Source organism: Dipodomys ordii, unplaced genomic scaffold (assembly GCF_000151885.1).
Source record: "Dipodomys ordii isolate 6190 unplaced genomic scaffold, Dord_2.0 Scaffold45, whole genome shotgun sequence".
In the NCBI taxonomy this organism is placed as follows: domain Eukaryota; kingdom Metazoa; phylum Chordata; class Mammalia; order Rodentia; family Heteromyidae; genus Dipodomys; species Dipodomys ordii.
Window position 1 is genome coordinate 12270415 of NW_012267261.1, and position 24716 is coordinate 12295130.

Consider the following 24716-nt stretch of genomic DNA (forward strand, 5'->3'; position numbering starts at 1 on the left):
TTTAATGTCTGCCTAAATTTTATTTGTGAAACTTTGCATGGATATTTCAGCTATCAACTATTTAGTCTATACGATAGTATATTATTAATACTCCAAAGCACATACTTTAGTATTTGAGGTCCTACTTCAATTAAACTAGTCATAATTATTTACTGATCTAGTACAATTTTATGCAATTTCGCATCAGAGATCAGTTTCCTACTTGATCTGCATGCTCAACAAGTCCTTGGAACACTAACACTACAGAAACATTCAATAAATATATCTTGATTAATTAACAAAATAGGTAATCTGTCTGTTCTAACTGAAAAGGTTACTATATTGTTATTCATCTCATTTTAAATATGGAACTAAATAATTTAAAAGAAATAAATGCATCCCATATGAAATTTATAACAGACATATCTTCATAGTTAACAAAGGCTCATATAGCCTTCCAATAATCATATGAGAACAGTGTTATTATTCTTTTTCTATAAATAATAAGTAGAACTCATTAAGTATTACCCAAATATTCTATTCCCAAGTTTAATGCCCTCCCTCTACATCCATGTTCCCTTTGAACACATAATGGATAACCTAGAATGTTGTTTTAATCATAAACTCATATCTTTGTTTTCATTTTTAGATTTCATTAAAAGTGTATCACCATTAGATTTTAACACACAGCTTCTATGAGTTTAGATTCATTTTTATGTTTACAATAGGTCTTTATAATCAAGATGATAAAAAATACACATGCACTCTTCTCCCGAAGGACCTCTGTCTACTCTTAAAACAGAAATAAATCACTAACCATACATCAGCAATCCTAGAGTAATCAGCGGTACTGCAGTTGCATTTGAAGCAAAAGCAGATGTGAAACAGATACAGTACCACCAGAGTTACAGATCACTGATATCAGGTAAGTGCTTTAACTTTGATTGGCATTGGGATGGGATGGGTGGAGCTGGTCTAGGAGAGACTATTAGGAGACCTCAGTTTCCCCAAGTGATTTCACCCTGGACCCCTATCGGACCCTCCCAGCTCAGCTTCCACCATCCTTATCAAAGTTTAAAGCACTTACCTGATATTAGAACCTGAAACGCCAGCACTGCTGCACTACATCTGTCTTACTTCCAGTTTGTCAGGTACAACTGCAGAACCTGCTCCCGCACCTGTAGCTCACAGTGTTGTATGTACCACAGTGGATGTCTGCTGCCAAAACTGAAAATATTTAACCTTAATTTCATCAGAAACTTGTCATTTCAAAAATGATTTTCAACATTAATAGTTTTATTTTAATTACTTACCATTTGGATAGGGTGTTTCACATAAAGTTAGAAATTCAACAATAGGATGATCCATTTCAAGTACTGTAATTGCTTTTCCATGCATAATAGTTAAACTTGGTCTTCTGCAAGCTTTGTCATAGGACAGCCCACCAGAGAATATTATGAATGGTTCACTATATAGGAAAAAAAGTTAATGAGATGGAGAAGTCCTTTAAGACAATATGAAATCAAAGAACTAAGCCTTTAAAGAATAAGTTCAGTGAGATTATGTACACTGCAATTTGACAGCAACCTACTACTTTTAACAGTTTCTTTTTTCTGGATATGAATTCTAACCATTAGAATAACTAATAGATAAACCTAAAGGTATACGAGTAGGATTGGACAGAGAAGTGGAAGTGCTCCCTGGCTTTAAAAGGATAGTTAGTTGATTCTCCAACTGCATATCACTATCATTAGAATATTAGTTTATGTTAGAATATCAATTTAACTAGTTGGCTTGTGGGGCCCAACATCCCTAAGAAAAATGTGAAGTCCATAAGAAAGAAAAATTAATGAAATGAAATGTGACAGAAGAAAGCTTAGAACAATAGGTGAGAATATGAAAATTCTAGATAATGAAGTTTCTGAAATAGAAAAAGAAATATAGCAGAGGGAAGGGGGGAGAATGCAGGCAAGAATTCATTGTATATCACAGAACTGAGAAAAGTAAGGGAAGGGGGTTACAAGGGGGTGAAGATGTTGAAGGGATGACATAGATCAAGATGTATTGTACAAATAAACTCCTTTTTAAATGTTAAAAAATAAATACATAACCTAAAAATTAAGAAAAGTGAGAGAAGGAGTGGTTCAGAGGGGTGATTGAGAATTTTGATTGTTTTGGGGTTTTTTTTGTTTGTTATTGTCTTTCGTTTGGTGGGTTTTTTGGTCCATCATAGGGCTTGAACTCAGGGTCTGGGCGCTGTCCCTCAGCTCTTCAGCTCAAGACTAGTGCTCTACCACTTGAGCCACAGCGCCACTTCCTGAGTGAGAATTTTGAAAGGGGCAACATTCATCATGATGCATTGTATTTATAAACTGCTTTGGTAAATGACAACTTCTCTGTACAACTCCTTAAAGAAAAATATTTTAAAAGAAGATATAGCAAGATGGATAAAGATGCAAACAAAGTTTAAGTTATAAATATTATTTTAAAAACAGAAGATAACACTTTATATTTCTGTTCATATTTAAAAAATTAAAATATTTTAATATTTATTATTATTGTATAAAGCATTCATCATTTTTTAACCAATAATATTAGGTTAGGCTAAAGAGATACTGATATATACTTAAAGTAAATGCTTAAAACTTACTATAATTTCTATGAACATTTTAGAAAGCTAGTTAGATATAAACATTAAATATATCTATGATACAAACAAAACTTTCTAATGTAAGCATATAACTAATATAAAATAGAAATACCCAATGTGCAGTTCAAACAAATATTTATACAGAGCTTAAGGTAATCCTAGATGATAGAACTTACACTACTGGTTCTAGCAAATAAACATTGCAGAAGTATAGAATATGGGGAGGGGTAGTTGTAGAGATGGGAGGGAAGGGATGGTAGGGGAAAAACAAAGGAGGAGGCAACAATGCTTGATAGGAAATGTACTCATTACCTTGCTCATATAACTGTAACCCCTCTGTACAGTATTTTTACAATAAAAATGTACAAAAAAGTATAGAATATGATGGCTATACAAATACAAAATAAAATTCTCTTAAATACTAGACTTTCTATCTTCTATACCTTAAAGTTTAGTATTTTAAAATCAAGCCAATATATCTTGATTTATCTTTCCAACTAAAAGTAATCTTTCCAATTTCAAAATGAAGATCTTTAAGTATAGAGATATTATATAAAATTTTTTATAAGCAACATTAATGAGAGCATAGCTTCTGTTTAGTGAAAACTGCTCCTTTAAATATGTATGGCCTGGGCTGGGAAGATGGCTCAGTGGTAGAGCGCTTGCCTTGCATGCATGAGGCCCTGGGTTCAATTCCTCAGCACCACATAAGCAAAAAGAAAAAAGCCGGAAGTGGCGCTGTGGCTCAAGTGGTAGAGCGCTAGCCTTGAGCTAAAGAGCTGAGGGAACGCACCCAGGCCCAGAGTTCAGGCCCCACGACCGTACCCCAAAAAATAAATAAATATGTATGGCCAAAAACGCAATTTTCTTTTCTTTGGTGGGGAAGGGGGGGGGGGATAGTTCTTGGGTTTTAACTCATGGCTTCATATTTGCTAGGCAAGTGTTTTACCCCTTAGACACACCCTCTTCTCATTTTTGCTTTTGTTTGAAAAGGTCTTATATTTTAGCTCAGGATACCCTGAAACTGGTAGCCTCCTAACATTTGCCTCCAGCACAGCTTAGAGTACAAGCATGTACCAAAACTCTATCCTTAATTGTTAAAAAGAATATATATGATACTAATATAACTACTCATAAGAATTTAAAAGCATCTAATACTTATTTGCAATATTCATAACAATGATCTTTATAGATATGCATAACAACAAACAAGCCAGTTTTTAATGTAGGGAATTAATGTGGAGAATCCAGCCAGTACATATATTTACAATTATGCATAATTTTAACATACTAAATTAATAGTTATCTGCTTTCATTGTCTCTGTTCCATATATATATATATTCCATATTCCCCAAAGTAAAAGTACATACCTATTCCTGCAGGTCTTATATTCTACTTTAAGAATTGGTTTACAAGATTCAGATTTTCTTCCTTCTCTTTGACTTTTTCCTAAAAAAGGAAAAGATTTAATGTAATCTGATTTAATTTGTACATGAGAATTTTGAAAATTAAAAAAATGGTAAAATAATGATATAATTATGTTTGACAAAACAAACAAGTCTAGAGATCCTAATACTTTTAGGATGAACATGTAACAAATTTAGAGTTGTAACAACTGATTACTATATAATCAATGACATTATTCATAAAATTATCCGCCTTTACAGCTTTATATTTTGAAATATAAATGTTACTTCTTATAAATTTATTTAGTTACTTTTGATTAAAAATAAAAGAAGCAAGTTTGAAATGGAAGATGCAAACATACATACTTATTAATATGTATAATGTAATGTGTTGTTATGACAAATTCCTACTAGGATCACAATTTTATATATATTGGAGGCAAACTCCTCATATTACACAAAGATTTGTGATGTAAATCATATGAGGATGCTTCAAATAAATTCCATCTTGATTTAATTCATTTAAAGCTACTTCTGTCACACTAAATATAAATAATATGTCCCATGGCTTTAAAATAATTTTAATGAGTATTCTATTAGTTTTAATCTAAATTATAGACCTTTTTACAGAGGCAATGATTATGTTGTTTGGACTTAATATGGTTTTGAAAAAAGATAAAGAGAAGTACATGAAAACAAAACTGCATATGATGTATTTATCTTTAAAATCATGCTTCTAGTTTAATTCTATACCTCACTTTGATAATATTGTTTCATGATATTCAAATTTTATGCTGATTTTATTAAGAACTTTTATTTATCTGGGTATTTTCCTAATTTACAGATACACATAAAGATGTTTACATGAATATATGCTTAAATTTTTATAATAAAGGATGGCACAACTAAATTCAATCACGTTGACAATGCAGTTTTATTCAATTTATTTAAAAGAAATGGTATCAGTATACAACAAATCATTATCTGCCCCATGTAAATTCTAAAGTTGCCTTTTTTCTTTCTCTTTTATCAACAAAAATCTTGATGCTAAATTGGTCATAAAATTCTCAGTGTAGAAAAATTACATATATATATCATATATCAAAGAGATGCAGATATAAGTAGATCATGCAATGTAATAAAGAAATATTTTTGGCTCAAGAACTCACTCTAAACAGTGATCTTAAGATTGACATTGGACTTTAGTGATTCTGATAATGAAGGGGAACTGAGGGAAATAAAAGACACAAACAGAAGATAGATCTGTTCTCACTTTATATGGATTTTATTTTCACCTACTGCTTCTCTAAATTACCAAGCCATTATTTTAACAAAATATTGTACATATATGGAAGTAAGTATTTTCCAGTTAATAAATATCACTGTCACAAACTAATCACAGTAGAAATGAATAATTACATGGCTAATTGATGTTTTATTTCAAATTCCAATTACAACAATTTGTTTTTTATTATATTCATTGCATGTCAGTAATTAAAACATGCATGTGTCATATTATTTAAAAGAACATTTTGTTGCCATTCCTTTTTTTGAAAGGTATTATATTAAGGTATTACATATATAAAGAAATAACTAAACTCCAAAATACCTGAATCCACTAGATTATACAAAACAAACAAATTTTACAGTATGATATAACAGAAACAAATGGCTGACATAAAATATTGTAGAAGTTGACGTTAAAAACAAAGGTTTTATGGTTGGCAAATTTGTCTAGATAAAAAGATCTAGTGTAAAGGAACCGAAAAAATAATTCTTAGGTACAAAATAATCAATCAATATAATTTATTCTTTAAACAATGGAAGATTTTTGAGCTAGATAGTAAAACCATGTTTCAGAACATTAATATGACTTTTTTTTGGATGTGCTGGGTATTGACCTCAGGGCCTTGTATTTGATAGGCAGGCATTCTTCCTCTAGAACCAAGCCTCCAGCTCTGTTTTGCATTGCTTATTTTTGAGGTACCCCTGCAGGCCTAGGTTTCTATCCTTGTACTTATACTTCCCTGTATAACTGGAGATGACAAGTGCACGTTACTATGCCCTTTTCTTGTACTTCCTCTAGGACTGGGGTAACAGGTATACACCACACGGCCAACCATTAGTTGGAGTCTCAAACTATAATCTCCCAATCTCTGCCTTCCAAGTAGCTAGTATTATAGGCTTCAGCCACTTTGTCAAGTTAATGTGGCTTAATTTAGCAAAATGCTTTTTGAAGAGTATAAGAATTCTAGAAACACAATTTTGAAACAGCACAGGCAAAGATAAAAACTGAATAAAGAAAAAAGTCTCCAGCAAGTATGGAATACCTGTGTCTGTAATAGAAGTTTATCAATCTCAACAGACCAGTAGAATTAGAATTCATTTTATATAATATATATACATATATACTAGTTTTTTTAGCAGTTTGAATTCTAATAACATATTTCTATGTTTTATGTATATAACATATAATTATGTTATAGATATAAATATATTAAATGTTTGGAACTAGTCAAAATTGAATTTTAATAATATAAGCAAGTAAATACAAAATTTATCAAGTAATTATAGTATACTCTTACATACAAAAAAACCTGAGAATTTCAGTGGACAGGAGTGAGGGGAATAAGAACTAATTACCACAAAGGCAAGTAATCCTGAGTTGCATATCTACCTAAGTGTTCATAGTGGCAACCTAAATAAAGCATTTCTAAGAATGCATCCATATGTGATCTTCAAGTAAAAAGGTCAAGTGTTAATAATTTAATCCTTTATACTTGTAATATATGACTATGGTATAAAAATGGCATACAAACAAAATATGACATATTATAGAAAACATTATTTTCTAAATAAAATGCTGTAACAAGTGTGAAAAAATGGAAAATATAATGTGTAACTTAGGTTTTGACTTTTATGCTTACAAATACTAAATGTTGTAAGGTAAACATAAATTTCAGTTAATTCCCAATGTTATCAGAAATAATTTGGTCACTTAAGTCATAGATATTCATACATTTGATTAAGTCAGATATTCATACATTTGATTTTTTACAATTCTAGTCACATATATGGATGCAAGAAAAATCTTTACTGAAGATTAAACACCTCTTTTTAATAGGTAAGATAATAAATACTACCTATCATTAGTCTAAGTGCCAATGGCTCATGCTTGTAATCTTAGCTATTCAGGAAGCTGAGATCAGAGGATCTCACAGCTCAAAGCCAGACCTAGTAGCAGTCTGTTAGACTCCACCTCTAATTAACAGCAAAATGTCCTAATGTAAGTATAGTTCAAGTAGTAGAGTATCCTTGTGAATAAGCAAGTTGAGCAAGTGCAAATTTCTGGTACCAGCAAAATGAATGAATGAATGAATAGGCACAATTCTTATATTTAGTGTAGGAGTATAAAAGTTAGTCCTGAACATCAGCTATTATATATAGCACCATTCTGTCTCTTCTTCAATTCTTGAAAATTGTCTAACTATACTATATCTTTTACCTCAAATATATCAAGCATTATCTATTATCCATTTTTGGTTGGTACAGCCTTTATGTAAGTATACCACACAAAATAGGAAAGTGGGGTGTTGGCAGTAAGGGAAGCAAAGTTGAGGCATAATGTGGAGATCAGTAGCAACTACAAATAAACAATGTTATAATTTCTTTTTTGAAAAACCAAGCCTACTAATGCCATCACTCTTACTTTAAGTCAGTGTTGAGTCTCCAGTTTTTCCCTGAAAGATCTTACCATGTGGAATTGTGGTCTGGAAAGGGCGACTTGGGCTTTTCAGGTTCCACAAAGTCAAGCTACCATCTGAATGGCTGCACATGAACTGTCTGCCTTCATGATGCCAATCGATTGAATGAATAGCCTAATAAAATAACAAAAAGAGATAGGGGAAGTAAATATGTTGTATCATTAGATATAGTCCCAAGGAAAAATACTCTGACAAAAGTATTATACTGATAGCATGTTTTTTCTTAGCAGATCTTTGACCTCAATCTTCTAAAGACTTATAAAAGGCTAATGAAAGAAAAGTTAAGCACATGCCCTAGTATAATTGTATTTTATAAACTTTTGATTTTAATTCTAGTCCCTTTCTGTATCATGACATACTTACTTGTCAAATTATATAGAAGTAAAAGAAAAGCTAGGCACTTGGTATCTCATGCCTGTAATCCTAGGTAATCAGGAGGCTGAGATCTGAGGACTGCAGTTCAAAACCAGCATAGGCAGGAAAAGCTGTGAGACTTTTCTCTCCAACAAACTACTCAAAAAAAAACCCCAAAAGTGGTGGTGTTGCTCAAGTGTTACAGCACTATTTTCTCAAAATGTTATATTCTCAGTGCTAGTATAGAATTTTGCATAAAGTAAGTTTTCATGGAATATATAATGAATGAGTAAGAAATTGTCATGCATATTTCTAAAGCTCAGGTATTATTCCTAAATCAAGTCTGGGTAATGTATTAAGTACAAAATAAGGGCATGTTCATACAAAATCTTTTCTTTAAAGAAAAATAAAAGGAAGATTAGTATAAGCGAATTTTAAGAGGACTTATTATTTGGAACTCTGTACACATAAATACATACACATAATGTAGATATATCCATCAACCTGTACATAATATAATGTAAAATGTTCTATATAATAAGCATTATTAAAGGTAATAACTGATGGCTGGGATAATTATACATATTACAAATGAAATAATATATGAACTGTGCCTGAAAAAATAACGCTCGATTAAATGGAAAGTCAACAAGAAATTCTGAACTGAAGTTTTCATTGCTATACAGAGACTTTTGGGCCAGTTTCCAGTAGGTGCAATTAGAAGGAAAACATTCATCATTATCTTCTCTGTTGTTTATTTCTTTTTACCTATATGGAAATGAAAATGTCACTTCTTTTGCTTCCCCAGTGGCTCATTCCTGTGATCCTAGCTACTCAGGAGGCTGAAATCTGAGGATCTCAGTTCAAAGCTAGCCCAGGCAGGAAAGTCTGTGAGACTCCTATCTCCAATTAAACACCATAAAACTGCAGTGGTGCTGTAGCTCAAGTGGTAGAGCGCTAGCCTTGAGCTGAAGAGGTCAGGGACAGTACCCAGGCCCAGAATTCAAGCCTACTACCGACAAACAATAACAACAAAACAAAAACTAACATTCAAGATATAATTCCTACTAAGAAAAATTAACCCAGAGTTGAAACTTGTGCAAATAGCAAAAGACAGTGTGAGACACTATTTTAGATAAAACACTTGTAATAAATATACAAAGCTTAGGAGTAATAAAGTGACACAAAGTCATAAAACAACTTTCAAGTATTTTTCAGTAGAAATCACTTACCTCATCATAATATACTCTCAATTCTGCTCTTTTAGATTTCAAATCCCAGAATACTACTGTACCATTTTCATAACCTATTAACAGCTGAAAAACATTAAAACAATTATATTCTTAATTCTGATATTAATTTTAATTAGGATCAAATAAAGAATAATGTTAATACAATAAAGAAAAATTCCATATAACAAAAACTTCCATAAATATAACAAAACCTTCATACAATGTCAAATTTTCTATAATTTGAAAATAACCTTAATAGCCTAAAAAAATTCACCACAATGTTTGACAAGAAATGTATTCACTACTTTACCTATGTAACTGTAACCCCTTTGTACATCACCTTGGCAATAAAATTAAATTTTGAAAAATTCACCACAAAGTAATTTTTATGTATCAACTAAAAATGTTTTAAATGATAAATCAGCTTTCTTTAATGTAAATATTTACCAAAGAAATGAAGAAACTATTAATATATGACACAATATAAAAATATGTGAAAATTGAACAAGGAGAAAAATGAGATAGAAAATTAAGGTAAAATATAAAATAGTGGGTGCCACTGTTCAAGATGCATTGTGCATGTAAATTGACATGTTGAATTGAAACCTTGTGTACAACTGTTTAAAGATGTTAAAATAAATTTGGAAAAAAAGATAAAACCGGATGCTTTATTAACTATTAATAAACCACTTGATCCAATGTATTTAAAACTATGGCCAAAATGTGGCTTCAAATTTCTTTCTATCAAGCTCTATTTTATTTGGTTAGTTAGTATTTCAAATTGGTTTAGAAACTCTCAGAAGTTCACAAAGTTCTCCTAGTTCTTCACACCATTAACCAATGCCTGGCATCTTCTTTAATATTAATACATAAGGTAAACTTAAAATAAATAGTTTTTTTAAGTAGGAGAATTTGATAATAGGTAAAAATTTAAACATTATGTCACTAAAGAAATGTATAGTTATTTTCAAGTTATAACATATGCTTAATGTTTGATAAACCATATACAATTTATAAATTATTTGATAGAAAAAAATGGGCTTTTTGATATGCTAAATCTAGAAATGTCAAAGTTTAATACATATTATATAATGTTCCTTAAAATAAAAATTAATATTTTGTCATATGTACTAAGATATATTTAAGTTCAAATCATTCTTTCATACCAGAGAAAATTATAAACAATAAAATGAACTTCAATTGATTGTGTAAGATTATGGAAGAGGTTTATAAGTCTAAAAAACTGGAAAATGTTAATTAAACAAGAACATGAATGTTATTCCAGATTTAAGCCACAGAATATAATAAAATCTTATTTTCATAAGTTCATATCATATTTTTCAAAGTTAATATGGGAAAGATAAAAGTTACTTCATCTATAAAATATTTCTAGTATCCTAGCTACTCAGGACGTTGAGATCAGACGATAATGGGAAGTCAGCCTAGGCAGATAAATCTGTAAGATTTATCTTACAGCCTGAAGTGGAGGCGTGGCTCAAGTGGTGGAGCATCAGCCTTGAATGAAAAAGCTAAGGGACAGTACCCAGGCCCTGAGTACTTAAGTATTGACATAAAATAAATTACACAAACATATAAAACATTACTAGTAATAATTCCAAGTAAACAATAAAATATGAAGTATTTTTCATCAATACATCAAAAGTTGTTGAGCTAAATCTGTAAGATCACAATCCTAGAAACATGACATTACAATCACAGGAAGATAAAAACATTCCTTGACATCCAGGATACATCAGAAAAGGTTCTATAGCCATGAGAAATCAAGACAAAAACAAGATCCCTGTGCAATAACTGACCACTCAAAAACATTTACAATGTACAAGATACAATCATATATGTGTACATATGTGTGTATATGTGGGTATGAGTATAATGTATGCATAATGTGTATGTATATATATAAATCTGTGTAATTATGGACATATAATTGTGTATGCACACATATTAAATATATGCATGTTGTATCTATACATGTATATATACACACAAATTATATATATATTTATAGAGATGTACATATGTGTGAATTTTTTAAATGTCTCTCAAAGTAGATGTAAGCATCATAAAAGTAGGGCAACTTTATTATGATATCATTATCTGGACCTATGTATAAAGAAAACAGATCTTTGGTGGGCTATAGATATGGTTCTGTGGTATGCAACTGTCTAGCAAGTTCAAGACCCTAAGTTCAAACAGTGGCAGCATCCAGAGAGAGAGAGAAACAGAGACAGAGAGAGACAAAGAGAGACAGAGACAGATACAGAGACAAAGACAGAAAGAAAGAATTTAAAATAGTTATTTTCTAAAATATCACTAAATTCCAAATAATCAGAATTGCAGATATAAAATTAGAGCTGTTGAAAACATTTCTTGAAAATAAACAATGCATCTCTAAATAATTAATAAGCAAAAAAGTAAGAAAAAGAAATTAAACAAAGATGAAAGAACTAAATAAAAATGCCTCATGCTGAAACATATGGAACACAATGAATCTAAACTTGGAGAGACTTTTAGAAGTACATATAAAAATAAAAATAGAAAGTGTTTTATGATTTAAACATTTGATTGATAAAAGCCAAGAAAAAAAGTAAACTTCAGAAGGAAGAAAAAAAATCATGATAGCAAATCTAAGAGTACAGAGTTTCTCAGAAAAGAGAACCTGTTTTTCCTCAAAAATAGTAAAATTACTAGTCTGGAAGGTTCAGGAATTTTATGGGAATTCTCAGGATTTAGCTATATAAATTTCTCTAGCACAGCTGTAGTAGCTGAAGAGTATTTTTAAAAAATCATGTCTATTTAGAAAGTCAGAATGTAACCTTGTTTGAAAAGAGCGTCTTTTGTTCTAATTAGTTTAAAATATTGGATGAAATCAATCTTGATTTAGAGTGAATCCAAGGCTAAATTCAATTACTGCTTTCCTTATTAGAAAAGAAAGTAGAGAGGATAGAGTCACAGTGAAAGTGGTCATAGATGATGGCAAAGACTAGGGCTCTGTGGCCACAAGTCAAGGAATATCTGAGGTGGAAGAAAGAAAAGTATTTTCCCAAGGCCTCAAAAGAAGCAGGGTCCAATCAACATCTTGGTTTCAAAATTCTGCCTCCAGAGCTGTGGAAGCAGTTGCTTCTGTATCTGGTGATGATAGGCATGCTCTAGCTATTGAGATGAGACCTTATAAACTTTTTGCTAACAATGGCCTGGGACTAGGGTTCTCTTGATTTCTTCCTTTTAGGTACCTAGGATTCCACCGGCCCCTGACCTTAAGAATTATTTTAATGGTATCTTAAAGGGTCCCTAGAGTGATTAATGGGCACTCTGCCCATTAGTTAATGGGCAAAATAAAGAACTCCTCCCAAATGCCAACACCCTAGTCCAGAAAACATTCAAGTGTGTTTCTAATGGGCTACAAAAATAGTTCAGTGGTACAGCATGTGCTTAACATGCACAAAGCTCTAGATTTAATCCCAGAACCAAAGACACACAAAATAGTCTCTATGTTATACAAAGATTTTTTCATATATAATTAAGGCTTGTATGTTTATACAGAAGGAGGGTCCTACAATATCCAGATTAGCCCAAATTAATCATGAATCCTTAAAAGTATAGAATGGGTTTTTTGTTTGTTTTTGTTTTTGCCAGTCCTGGGGCTTGAACTCAGGGCCTGAGCACTGTCCCTGAGCTTCTTTTGCTCAAGGCTAACCTGGGCACTGTCCCTGAGCTTCTTTTGCTCAAGTCTAGCACTCTACCACTTGAGCCACAGTGCTACTTTCGGCTTTTTCTGTTTATGTGGTACTGAGGAATAGAACCCAGGGTTTCATATATGCTAGGCAAGCACTCTTCCCCTAAGCCACTCCCTGCCCAAGAGTACAGAATGTTTTTAAGATGTCACGAAGAGACTGCAAAGATGAATGAAAAATGGGCTTTAGAAATGGGGAAAAGAAGCTTCTAGTCAAGAATATGTGGATCCTCTGAAACAAATCATATTCTTTTCTAGTTACCTGAAGGATGAAATCCCAGCAATATCTTGCTTTTTAGCCCAATGAAACCTGGGTTTGACTTCTGGCATACTATATTAATGAATGAAAACGGTGGTGTTCTAATAAATCATTTAAAATAAATAGGAAACAGTGTCATGGACTGTACTGTCCCTAATCTAGACCAATCATGATTATTATCTTAACCAGAGTTCTGCTGATAAAAGACTGAGGCAAGAGCTGGGTGCCGGTGGCTCACGCCTGTAATCCTGAAGATCGGGATTCCAAGCCAGCTCGGGCAGGAAAGTCCATGAGACTCTTTTTTTTGGGGGGGGTCCAGTCGTGGGTCCTGAACTCTGGGTCTGGGAGCTGTCCCTCAGCTCTTCAGCTCAAGGCTAGCACTTTACCACTTGAGCCACAGCGCCACTTCTGGTTTTTTTCTTTTTGCTTATGTGGTGCTGAGGAATCAAACCCAGGGCCTTGAGCATGCAAGGCAAGTGCTCTACCACTGAGCCACCTTCCCAGCCCCCTCCATGAGACTCTTATCTCCAATTAACCACCAAAAAGCTGGAAGTGAAGCTATGGCTCAAGTGGTAGAGCTTGAACTGAAGAGTTGAGGGACAGCTCCTAAGCCCAGAGTTCAAGACCCATGACAGACCAAAAAAAAAAAAAAGACTGAGGCAGGGCTTACATGCTAATCTTTCATAGAAAAGTACAAACTCAAGGTTGCAACTGAAGGGAAAGAGAAGTAAATCCAAGAAATAAAAAGCAAGAAGAGTCATTATTATGCTAACCATTAATTTATGGGAAGAAGCAACCACAGTCATTTAGCAGGTATTTCATCAGTATATAGCATAGTTCTAAAAGTTTATGTGGATAAAAACATGACTTGGAACATCCCAATGGGGTGAATATAGGAAGAATTTATTCCTTATCTCTTGTCTGACAGTTAAAGTTTTCTCTCCTCAATTTAGTCGCATTACTTGACCCCTTGGCAACTGTTAGAGAAACCAGATTGTGCACCTTATGTTGTGGCATACCTTCAAAACCCAGAATTAATGAGGAGCTGAGCATAGCTAGTCAAATTCAAAAGATGTAGTGTGTGAAGTTAATTAACCCTGACATACCAGAGATGCTGGGCACAGCTAGTCAACTGTAGGAAGCTGTAGTGTATGAAGTCAATTAACACTGATATGCCTGAGATTTTTAAAAAGCTTAAAGTAAAACTTAAGACTTAAAACTAAAACCTAAAACTGAAAACTACTGACCATTATTAGAATCATTCATTCATTCATTCACGGCTCCTTCATCTAGTCAACAAATACTAATTTTAAGGTAACACTAAATGCTATGAAATAAATGCTAGATATAAAATAATAGAAAGATGCAACTTGTTTAGGAAGAATGAAAGCAAGAATAACAGTAGCATAATACTCACTTTCCCTTCATCTCTTGGGCTATCACTTAAATGTACAACAGGACCTGGATGAGTTTTAGTTGACCTGTAAATCAATACAAAATAGTAAGTAAAAACTAAGCACTAAAATATCTTACTCAAAGACATTAAAATCATGTTAGAATAAACTCCCTATATTCCAAACTTAAGCTCTTGTTCATTTGATTTCTGAGTTTTCTTTTTGAACTACAGTAGAATTGTTATTCAGATTTAGTTGATAACTGATTTGCAAGAATGCTACAGTAGGATAATTTCAGCATGTGTTATCCAAATTTGGATAGAACATTCAAGCTTTATTTCAAATCTACACAAATTTTCATATTGCAATTTAACAATGCAGAATAAATGTGAAGACTTAGTTGGTTAAGAAAACATCTATGAATCAGAATTGATGCACTGACTACTAGTTTCCTACCTCATTTTCAAACATTCTTCATGGCCAATTTAATCCATTCTCATGGTTTCAACAACCATGTAAATTCTGATCTCTCTTACTTCAGACTCATACATTCTATATCCTCCCATATCAAATTAATAGAATGTCATAAATATCAATAACTAAAAATTCCTAAAATACCCGAATTTATTATTTTACTCCAGTATTCAAACTCCTGGTTTCTTTCACTAATTTCCATCAATATAAACAGTTTCCCAAGCCAGATTCCTAAAGGTTATTATTAATTTTTCCTTATTTGGATTTTTTATGTACTAGTACTGAGACATAAGCTTTTTCAAATTAAAGCTGAAGTCCACCAGTTGAGGAATACCTCCACTTCTTTTTGGAGAGAAGGGTCACACAAACTTTTCTGCCTGAGCTGGCTTTGAACAAAAATTCTCAGACCTCAGCCTGTTTAGTAGATAGGATAACAGGCATGAGACATCAACGCCCGGCCTGGTTTTCTCTGTATTTACTACCTTATGTATATAACCCCTCTGTACATTACCTTGACAATAAAATTTTTAAAAAATAAAATAAAATATGTGGTAGTCCTACATATGTATATAATGTACTTTGATCATAATCACTCCATCTATTATTGTTTTTTAATCCCCTTTCACCATCCAATTTTTAAAAAATTTATTTTTAATGGATCTCATTATGATCATCTTTTATCCAGACACTATGGGAGGGTGTTCCCAAGGTCTGTGACTTTCTCATGTTCCTTGTTTTCATGTCCACAGAGTAGATCAGTATCAAGCCATAGGTTTTTTTTCAAGATGGCATTGCATAATTAGAAAACTTAACATTTCACATTAGTAAAAACTTAAATATTAGTGCAAAAAAAGTGATAATGAGCCTCAAGCACATATCCAAAAATGCTGTACAGTTCACATGAAAGAGATTAATAAATCCCTTCTATTTGAATCCAAAACAGCATTTTAGTGAAGCAAGGGAGAAAAAAAAACTATGAAAAGGTATATGTACTGCTCAAGATTTTTATATTGAAAAAAATTCCAATCCCAAGCCTCTAATCCTACTCAGAAGGCTGAGATCTGAAGATCATTGTGAAAAGCCAGCCCAGGTAGGAATGTATATGAGACTCTTATATCCATCTTAATCACCAAAAGACCAGAAGTAGAGGTGTGGCTCAAGCAATAGAGCACTAGCCATGAGTAAAAACAGCTTAGGAACACATCCAGGATTTGATTTCAAGCCTCAGAACCAGCACAAAATAAATAATAAATCCAATCCCACTAAAATGGATCATACTAAGGTTGATTATAAAACAGTGAAATGAGTTCCATGTATAACTTTTTTTATTGTGAAAATACTGTACAGAGGGGTTACAATTACATGGGCAAGATAATGAGTACATTTCTTATCAATCATTGTAGCCTCCTCCTTTGTTTCCCCTTCCCATCCACTCCCATCCTCCCCTAGCTCCCCCACAAGCCTCTTCTTCCCCTGCCCCCCCACCAAAGTTGTAAAGTTCATTTTCAACATAACAACTTGTACATCTCATTGTTGCAATGAGTCTACCTGTATAACTTGTATAATTATCCAATTTTATTATCTGAGTTTATATAAATCCAAATTATTAGCAGTAAAATAAACACATAGTATCATATCTCCTTATCATATCTACTTTTAAAAATATGTATGGTTTTGTTTTAGCCTAATATCATCAAATTAATTACAAATTACCAACAGAGAAATTCAATACACATTACACAACTACATAAAATACTTAAGCTAGTAAAAGAATTTACAAGTTCAAACTTACAGTTCAATTGCCTTGTTCCACATGATAACATATCCAGAAAGAATGAAAGATTCAATATTTACAATATGAGTATTTCCTCTTTCTGTGCCAACATAGAGCCATTTACTCTGGAAAGGTAGATGACAGTAAGTAATTCTGAAAGAAAGAAAATTACAATGAAAATATCTAAATTTCCATCTGTTCAGTATATTTTCCTTACACTTATACTCAGATGTAGTGATAGCTATATAAACAATAAGTTATTAATAAGAAAGTATGCCATTAAGGATGATAATCATTATGAAATAAGTATATATTGTATAAGTCAAGTTAAACATATTTATCTCCTCCAATCTTTATCAATTCTCTATAGTAAAATCTTTCTAAATCTTTGCTTGCAGTTTTTTAAAAAATCTACCCTGTATTATTGTTATTTATCTCCAATTAACCACCAGAACTGTGGCTCTAAGTAGCAGAGTACTAGCCTTGAGCACAAAATCCCAGGTCCTAAGTTCAAGCCCCACAACCAACAAAAAATGAAAAAGAAGTTTACAGTTAATCTCTTTTCAGAACTTGTTATTGTTATTGAATCATAATTATATTTCATAGAATCTACTTGAGGAGTTAAAAGAGCTGAACAAAATTCTGACATGATGTGGACAGAGTAATTTTTTAAAGAACATAAATAAATTTACAACATGATTGTACTTTGTAACTTACATAAGAATAAAATATATAAACATGTAAATTAACCAAGTGCCAGTGGCTCATGCCTACAATCTGAGTTACTCAGAAGCTGAGATCCAGAAGATTGCTATTTGAAGCCAGCCTAGATAGAAAAGCCAATGAGGCTCCATCTCCAAAATAACTGGCAAATAGCTAGGCTAGATGCATGGCTCAAGAGTTAGAATGTTAGCCAAGCAATCGAGCCTAGTAAACACAAAGCCTTTGGTTTGAATTCCAGTAACAGAAAAAAACAAATTATAAAAAGGTTTTGTTTTATTTTTTGATAGTACTAGGATTTGAAACTATCACTGGCCAAACTCATAGCCCTTTTTATGCTTTATTTTTCAGATAGGGTCTTTAAGCTTTTGTCCTAGGCCAACCTTGCACCACAGTCCTCCTACCAATACCTCCAATGTAGGTGTATTTACATTTATGTGTCACCATTCGGAGATGGTGAGTCACACTAATACCTTGAAACTGCCCTCAAACTGTACCCCTCCAAATTTCTGTCTCCAAAGTAGAAAAATCTATTTAAGACTGAATGAATAGTGAACATTCAGCATGTCCAATATATACTCTCTATCCAGTTCACTTATTATTTTCAATACATACTTCTCTGAATTAAATATTATCTCTTCAAAGTACCATGCTAAAAGCACCCTTCTATATCCAAACACCAAAATGCCTGTTATAACATAAGCAATTAAAGAGGCAGCTGATGATATAATTAATATGTAATCTCTATGATGCTGGACAATTTTGATTAAAACATGAAATCAAAAATTGCTGTCCCTAGCGGGGCGCAGGTGGCTCATGCCTGTAATCCTAGCTTTCAGGAGGCTGAGATCTGAGGATCATGGTTCAAAGCCAGCCCATGCAGGAAAGTCCGTGAGACTCTTATCTCCAATAAACCACTAGAAAAAAAAAAACTGGAAATAGTGCTGTGGCTCAAGCAGTAAAGTGCTCGCCTTGAGCTGAAGAGCTGAGGGATAGCCTATGCGCAAGCCCAGAGTTCAAGCCCCACGACCGACAAAAAAAAAAAAAAAAAAAACAGAATTGCTGTCCTTAAGTGATATTAAATAATGTTTCACAGAAAATAACTTGATAGTCATATTTCCAAGCAAGAAAGGATCAATTTCCAATTTAATCTAAATTATATTTAATATGAAATTGAGAAATAATTTCATTTATTAGCAATTTGAATAATCTTTCTTTGAAAGACAGATCAGACATTTTTATAATTACAGACAATAAAAATATGATCAGTGGATAAGGAAGTTACAAAGAAGCAAATTTGGATAAACAAGAATTAAATTTTGAAGGACTAAAGTTCTTTAAAATTAAGTTATTCAAATTTGTAAGATATTTTTACCCATGTTCTTACATAAGTACTTTCAATAAATGATTTACAGACTCCTCCCAATTCTCAGAGGTTCTACAGTTTACAAAAAACATCATCAGGGCCGGGAAGATGGCTCAGTAGTAGAGCGCTTGCCTTGCATGCATGAGGCCCTGGGTTTAATTCCTTAGCACCACATAAGCAAAAAGAAAAAAGCCGGAAGTGGCGCTGTGGCTCAAGTGGTAGAGCGGTAGCCTTGAGCTGAAGAGCTGAGGGACAGTGCCCAGGCCCAGAGTTCAGGCCCCACGACCAGACCCCCCCCCAAAAAATCATCAGATTCTGGGGTGTTGAGGCCCAGGAGGAAAAATTGTGCATAATCAAGATTATTAGGACAAACGCAAAACAACAAAAGAGCATTTTCACTTACTTATAGAAAACTTCCATTTGTATATGAACCTTCTAAGACTTGAAATTTAAAAATAATTAGACAAAATAGCTTCCTGTCAGTTCTACAATGAAAACTATAATAAAATCTGTAGAGACTGTTCAGAGAAGTTTATTTTCTTATTCTTACTATAAAAATAGAAATAATGTTTTCTAACTTCATTTAAATTTTGAGAATATTTCAATTTTCTCAGTGAGAGAACTAGATCACAGAGGCCAAGTAAAGAGCAGTAATAAAATATTCCTATAATTTTTGTTAAGGGTGATAAACATGGAGGCCTATGGGGAGCCACAAATCTCACTCCACTTAGTAATAAAGAGTATTCATCCTTTGTCAGGGGTCATTGATTCCAATTGAGGAATCCTAACTTCAAACACATATATCAGTAGCAAGTAACATTTGCTCTCTTGCCAGTAAAATGTCAAAAATCACTGAAGAATTGTTTACATATGGCCTAGAATCTCATTAACAAAATACTCTAAAATGCCCAACCAGATTTAAATGTAAAATGTCAGAATTAAAAATTTAGTCAAAGAAAATATATCCAAAATTGCATATAAATTAATAAAAGATGTGAGCTAAAGGATGCAAAAACTGGGCAATCAAAAATATAGAAAAAAAACTTAAAAGCAAAACAGAAAAACAATACTTTCACTTATGGGGGTGGGTAGGAAGAGAACAAATTCTCATCAGAACAAAAGGAACTAAGATGCTATTCAAGTTCTTAAAAAAATCTGTCAATTCACAATTCTATATGCAGCAAAAATATCTTTCAGATATAGAGTTAACCCTTCATATCTGATGGTATAGTGTTCAAAGGAGACTGCCAATTACGAAACCTACAAATGCTCAGGAAACAGAGACTTCAGTATTGTACTGTTTATGAATTATTTATATTTCCCATATAAACACCCAACTTCAACAATACTACCTTTCAACAAATCTAAAATTTTTACTTTAACATTTAAATTGAGCATATTCACTTTTACTGTGCTTTTTAAGCACCATTTGCTTTTCAGGAGCCATATTTTTACAAACTCAAAGGCAAGAAAACACTCAGTAAATCATACAATGATTTTAACACAACCGAAAAGGCCAGAAGTGGCACTATGGCTCAAGTGGTAGAGCGCTAGCCTTGAGCTGAAGAGCTGAGGGACAGCGCCCAGGCCCACAGTTCATGCTCCATGACTGACAAAAAAAAAAAAAACATGGGAAGAAATTTAATATAAATAGGTAAAGGGATGTAAATAAAGGAAATACCTTTGTATTTCATTCAAACTGGTAAAATACAACTATAGATGGTTATAAATTGTTCATATATAATAAAATGTCTGCAGCAAGTGCTTAAATGTGATACAAAGAAGCAAAAAAGGATAAAAGATACAAAGCTGAATAAAAAGATAAATCAAAAGATTTATCAAAAGATAAATAAAAATGGAATTCTAAAAGCTACATAATGAGGCTACAGAAGGGGCTCTAAATTTTGTAGTTGTACTGATCTAAGAAGATGGGTACATGTCACAAACATGTTAATAAAAATAAAACACAGGAAGCTGCTCTGAATGACAACTCAAACCTGTAATCATAGCAATATAGGACACAGAGATCATGGGATCACTGTTTGTGGCCAGAAGAAATTCTTGGGACCCCATTCTCAACCAATGGCAGGAGGCAGTAGTACTTGCCTGTTATCCCAGCTACAGAGGAAACAAATGACTGGCCACAGTGCAGCAGGAATGTGATCTCCAGAAACTGTGGGAGGCCTAAGTAGAAGGATCACAGCTTAGGCTGACTAGGGAATAAAGTGAGGCACTATTTCAAAAATAACCAACACAAAAAGGAGCCCGAGTGGTAGAGTACCTGCCTACCAAGCACAAAATCCTAAGTTCTAATTCCAACACCACTACAAAATAACCCAAAAAAGCATGCAGGGTTTATTGCAAATCCATCCTCACCATAGAAAGCATTTCTTTTTGTCTTGTTTGCTCCATTTTCTGCCTTTGGGGGGGAAAGGGGGCCACAGAAATAGAGGGACAAAAGGTGAACTAGTGCAGCAGTGGTATTCACTAGATACTATGTTGAAAATGGACTATACAACTTGTGGTTGGAGATGGGAGGGAAAAATTGGGATAGAGAAAGGCAAGAAGTATCATTGTCTTGACTTACATAACTGTAACCCCTCTGTACATGACCTTTATAATAACAATTAACTTTTTTTAAAAAAAAGTCGAATAGTATGCAAAGTTTATTGCAAATCCATTCTCACTATAGAAAAACATCACAAAGAGTTTTTCTCAAGATATATGAAGAAGGAAGAGGCTAAATAAAGAATAGAATTTTAAGATAGTAAATTATACTTACAAATTGTATTGATGAATAAAAATATGCAGGTCGAAATTTTAAAAAGGCCAAGTATGGTGGCATACACCTTAATCTTATCTACTCAGGACGTAAATTGAGGTAGGATCATGATATGATACCAGCTGGGCTAAAAAGTTAGTGAGATCTCATTTGAACCAATAAGCCAGGCATGGTAGTGGTTTGAGCTATTGGGAGGAAAATGAAGAAGAATTGCATTCTGAGACCATCCCTGAAGAAAAACATGACACTCTATCTAAAAATTAACTAAAGATAAAAAGCTGGAAGAATGGCTCAAATGGCAGAGTACCTGCCTAGCAAATGTGAAATGTGACTTCAAGTTTCAGCAGCATACACACAAAATAAAGATTAGAATGAAGCTGAATGTTAATGTATGCAATCGTTTAAAAATAATTTATAAGTAGAGGATTCAAGAAAATAGAATATTGTAGGATAATTTAAGTCTATTACAAATTTATAAAATAACTTCAGTGAAAGGGATAATGGGAAAATATAGGGACATAAGTTATTTTGGATATGAGTACAGTCTAATACTAAAAACTAAATGATTTCATATAAACACTAAACTCTAGTAGATAAAGTCATTTCTCATTAGTACATAAGTCAACAATTCTGATTCTGAAATAAGAATGTGAAAGTTGAAAAATTAAGCAAATGGATGATGGAGTGGGCAGGTTTCTTTTGTTGGAATGAAAACTTACAGATAAGCAGAAAAGGTAAAAATGTAGATATGGTAATAAATCATATTCAGGAGGCATTGGGATGAACTCATTCTGCTTATTATAAATACAAATAGTTATATCAGTAAATATTTACAGATATACATACATCTTTGTTGTAGTAAATGAGTGGGTTTATAAGTAATTATAATGCACTTAACAATAAACACTTGGCTCTTAGTGTTTCTAATATAATAAAATAAAATTAGAGAACTTGCTGGTTCTAGGATTGGGACAGGAAACACATAAGAAGAGCCTGGAATATGTTATCATATAAAAAAAATGAGAAGATGCTATTAAGAAAAAAAGCCTATACTGGTGAATGTATGCTAAAGGGACAAATAACCATCTGAAATCAGAGCTCCCAATGAGCAAAATTAGAATAATGAACCTGATGAATGAGTCAATTTAACTGGCCATGTGGGTGGTACCCAAATTAAACATTATTTCTACTTTTATCTGTGACAATGCTCTAGGATAAGACTAGAATTTTAATCTGTAGACTCAATGGATTTGCCATCCCTAATGTGAATGGACACATCCCAATCTTTGAAGACTTAAACAGAACCAAAAGTGAAAGAAGGTAGAATTCACCACTTCTGATTCCTATCTGCCTCAATAATGATACATCTCATTTCATCTTCCCAGCCTTCAGACTTAGATTTTATTTATTCATTCATTCATTTGATCAATCAATCAATATGAAATAATAAAATCTTGTTTTATATTTTTGGTCACACTCCAAATCTAATTTATTGCTCACTGCTCTAGAGAAACAGACCTAGCAATATGCATACATATGTCTTGATAATACCTAACTTACGATGGTTTGATTTGATTTGTAATTTTCCACTGTATATTAATCCCTTCAGACTTGGTGTTAATTACACCTAGCTTCTCTGGATCAGATCTTGCCTAGAAAATTTCTAGAATTTCCTTCTGTGTGTGTGTGTGTGTTTGTGTGTGTATGTGTGTGAGTGTGTGTGTGTTAGTGAGTGTGTGCATGTGCACACACACGCGCATGCCTGAGTGCACAAGAGAGCGCGAATGGGGGAGCTATGTATATATACCAATGCTCCTTGGCTTATGATTGAGTTACATCCCAACAAATCCATCATAAGTTGAAAATATCAATAAGTCAAAAATGTATTTAATCAGTGTTTACCCTCATGATCATATGGCTGGCTGGAAGCTGTAGCTCGCTGCTGCTGCCCAGCATCACAAGAGAGTATCGCTAGCCTGGGAAAAGATCAAAATTAAAAATTTGAAGTGCAGTTTTCACTGAATGTGCATTGCTTTTGCACCATTGTAAAGCCAAAAAATTGTATGTTTATCATAAATTGGGAGCTGTATATATGTTCATATAAATATCTCCTATTAGTATTTTTTGCTGAAGGAACTTCATTAATATGATGAACAAAATTAACTAGAAATGGACTATACCTCAATACATAAAATAAGATTTTGTGATTCCATACTAATGAACTAATGAATGAATAAATAAAAGGAAAAAAGACAAATACTAATTGCAAAAATTCTAGTATGTCATGCACATAATCTGCTCTTAAAGAGGTGGTATACAAATCTCCACTCTAAACACAGATGTGTATAGTAACTTCCCTTCAAAATAAACTGAATGAGGAGATGAAAGAGTAATTTTATAATGGAATAAACTGAAAAACATTACCTCTTCCAGCAATATAATCAGTATAAAAGATTAAAAATACTAATAGTGTATACTCTTGCATTGATGTGTGGAAAATAACTTCTGGCTATTGGATTTTAAACTCAGAACCTTATACTCTACAACTCAAGCCATGCTATAGTCCCCAAAATGACATTTTACCTTTGTGATCATCCTAAAAATCTATAATCTCAGGTCAATTATGACAAAACCATCAAATTTCAGTGCTACGAATTGGTGCTTCATTTTTCACAAAGAAGTGCCAAGTCAGGGTATAAGAGATTTTGCAAAAGCGAAATTTCAACCTTACCAAGAACTGCAGGCTACAATTAAAACAGAGATCTTAAAAGGAAGATTAAATAAGATCTAATCTACCAAATATACCC

General features: G+C 32.8%; 1 protein-coding gene across 4 annotated transcripts in view; it reads right to left on the reverse strand.

Moving 5' to 3' along the window:
• Stxbp5l (syntaxin binding protein 5-like) overlaps positions 1–24716 on the reverse strand; it is a 176711-nt gene that overhangs the window by 86985 nt on the left and 65010 nt on the right. For all 4 annotated transcript variants that reach the window (XM_013019354.1, XM_013019353.1, XM_013019356.1 and 1 more), the window contains exons 6-11: positions 17060–17194; positions 14817–14880; positions 9387–9470; positions 7791–7914; positions 4001–4079; positions 1293–1447 (exon numbers count right to left, since the gene is read on the reverse strand). In XM_013019354.1, coding sequence (XP_012874808.1) covers positions 1293–1447; positions 4001–4079; positions 7791–7914; positions 9387–9470; positions 14817–14880; positions 17060–17194 — 641 coding nt within the window. The remainder of the gene's footprint in view (positions 1–1292; positions 1448–4000; positions 4080–7790; positions 7915–9386; positions 9471–14816; positions 14881–17059; positions 17195–24716) is intronic.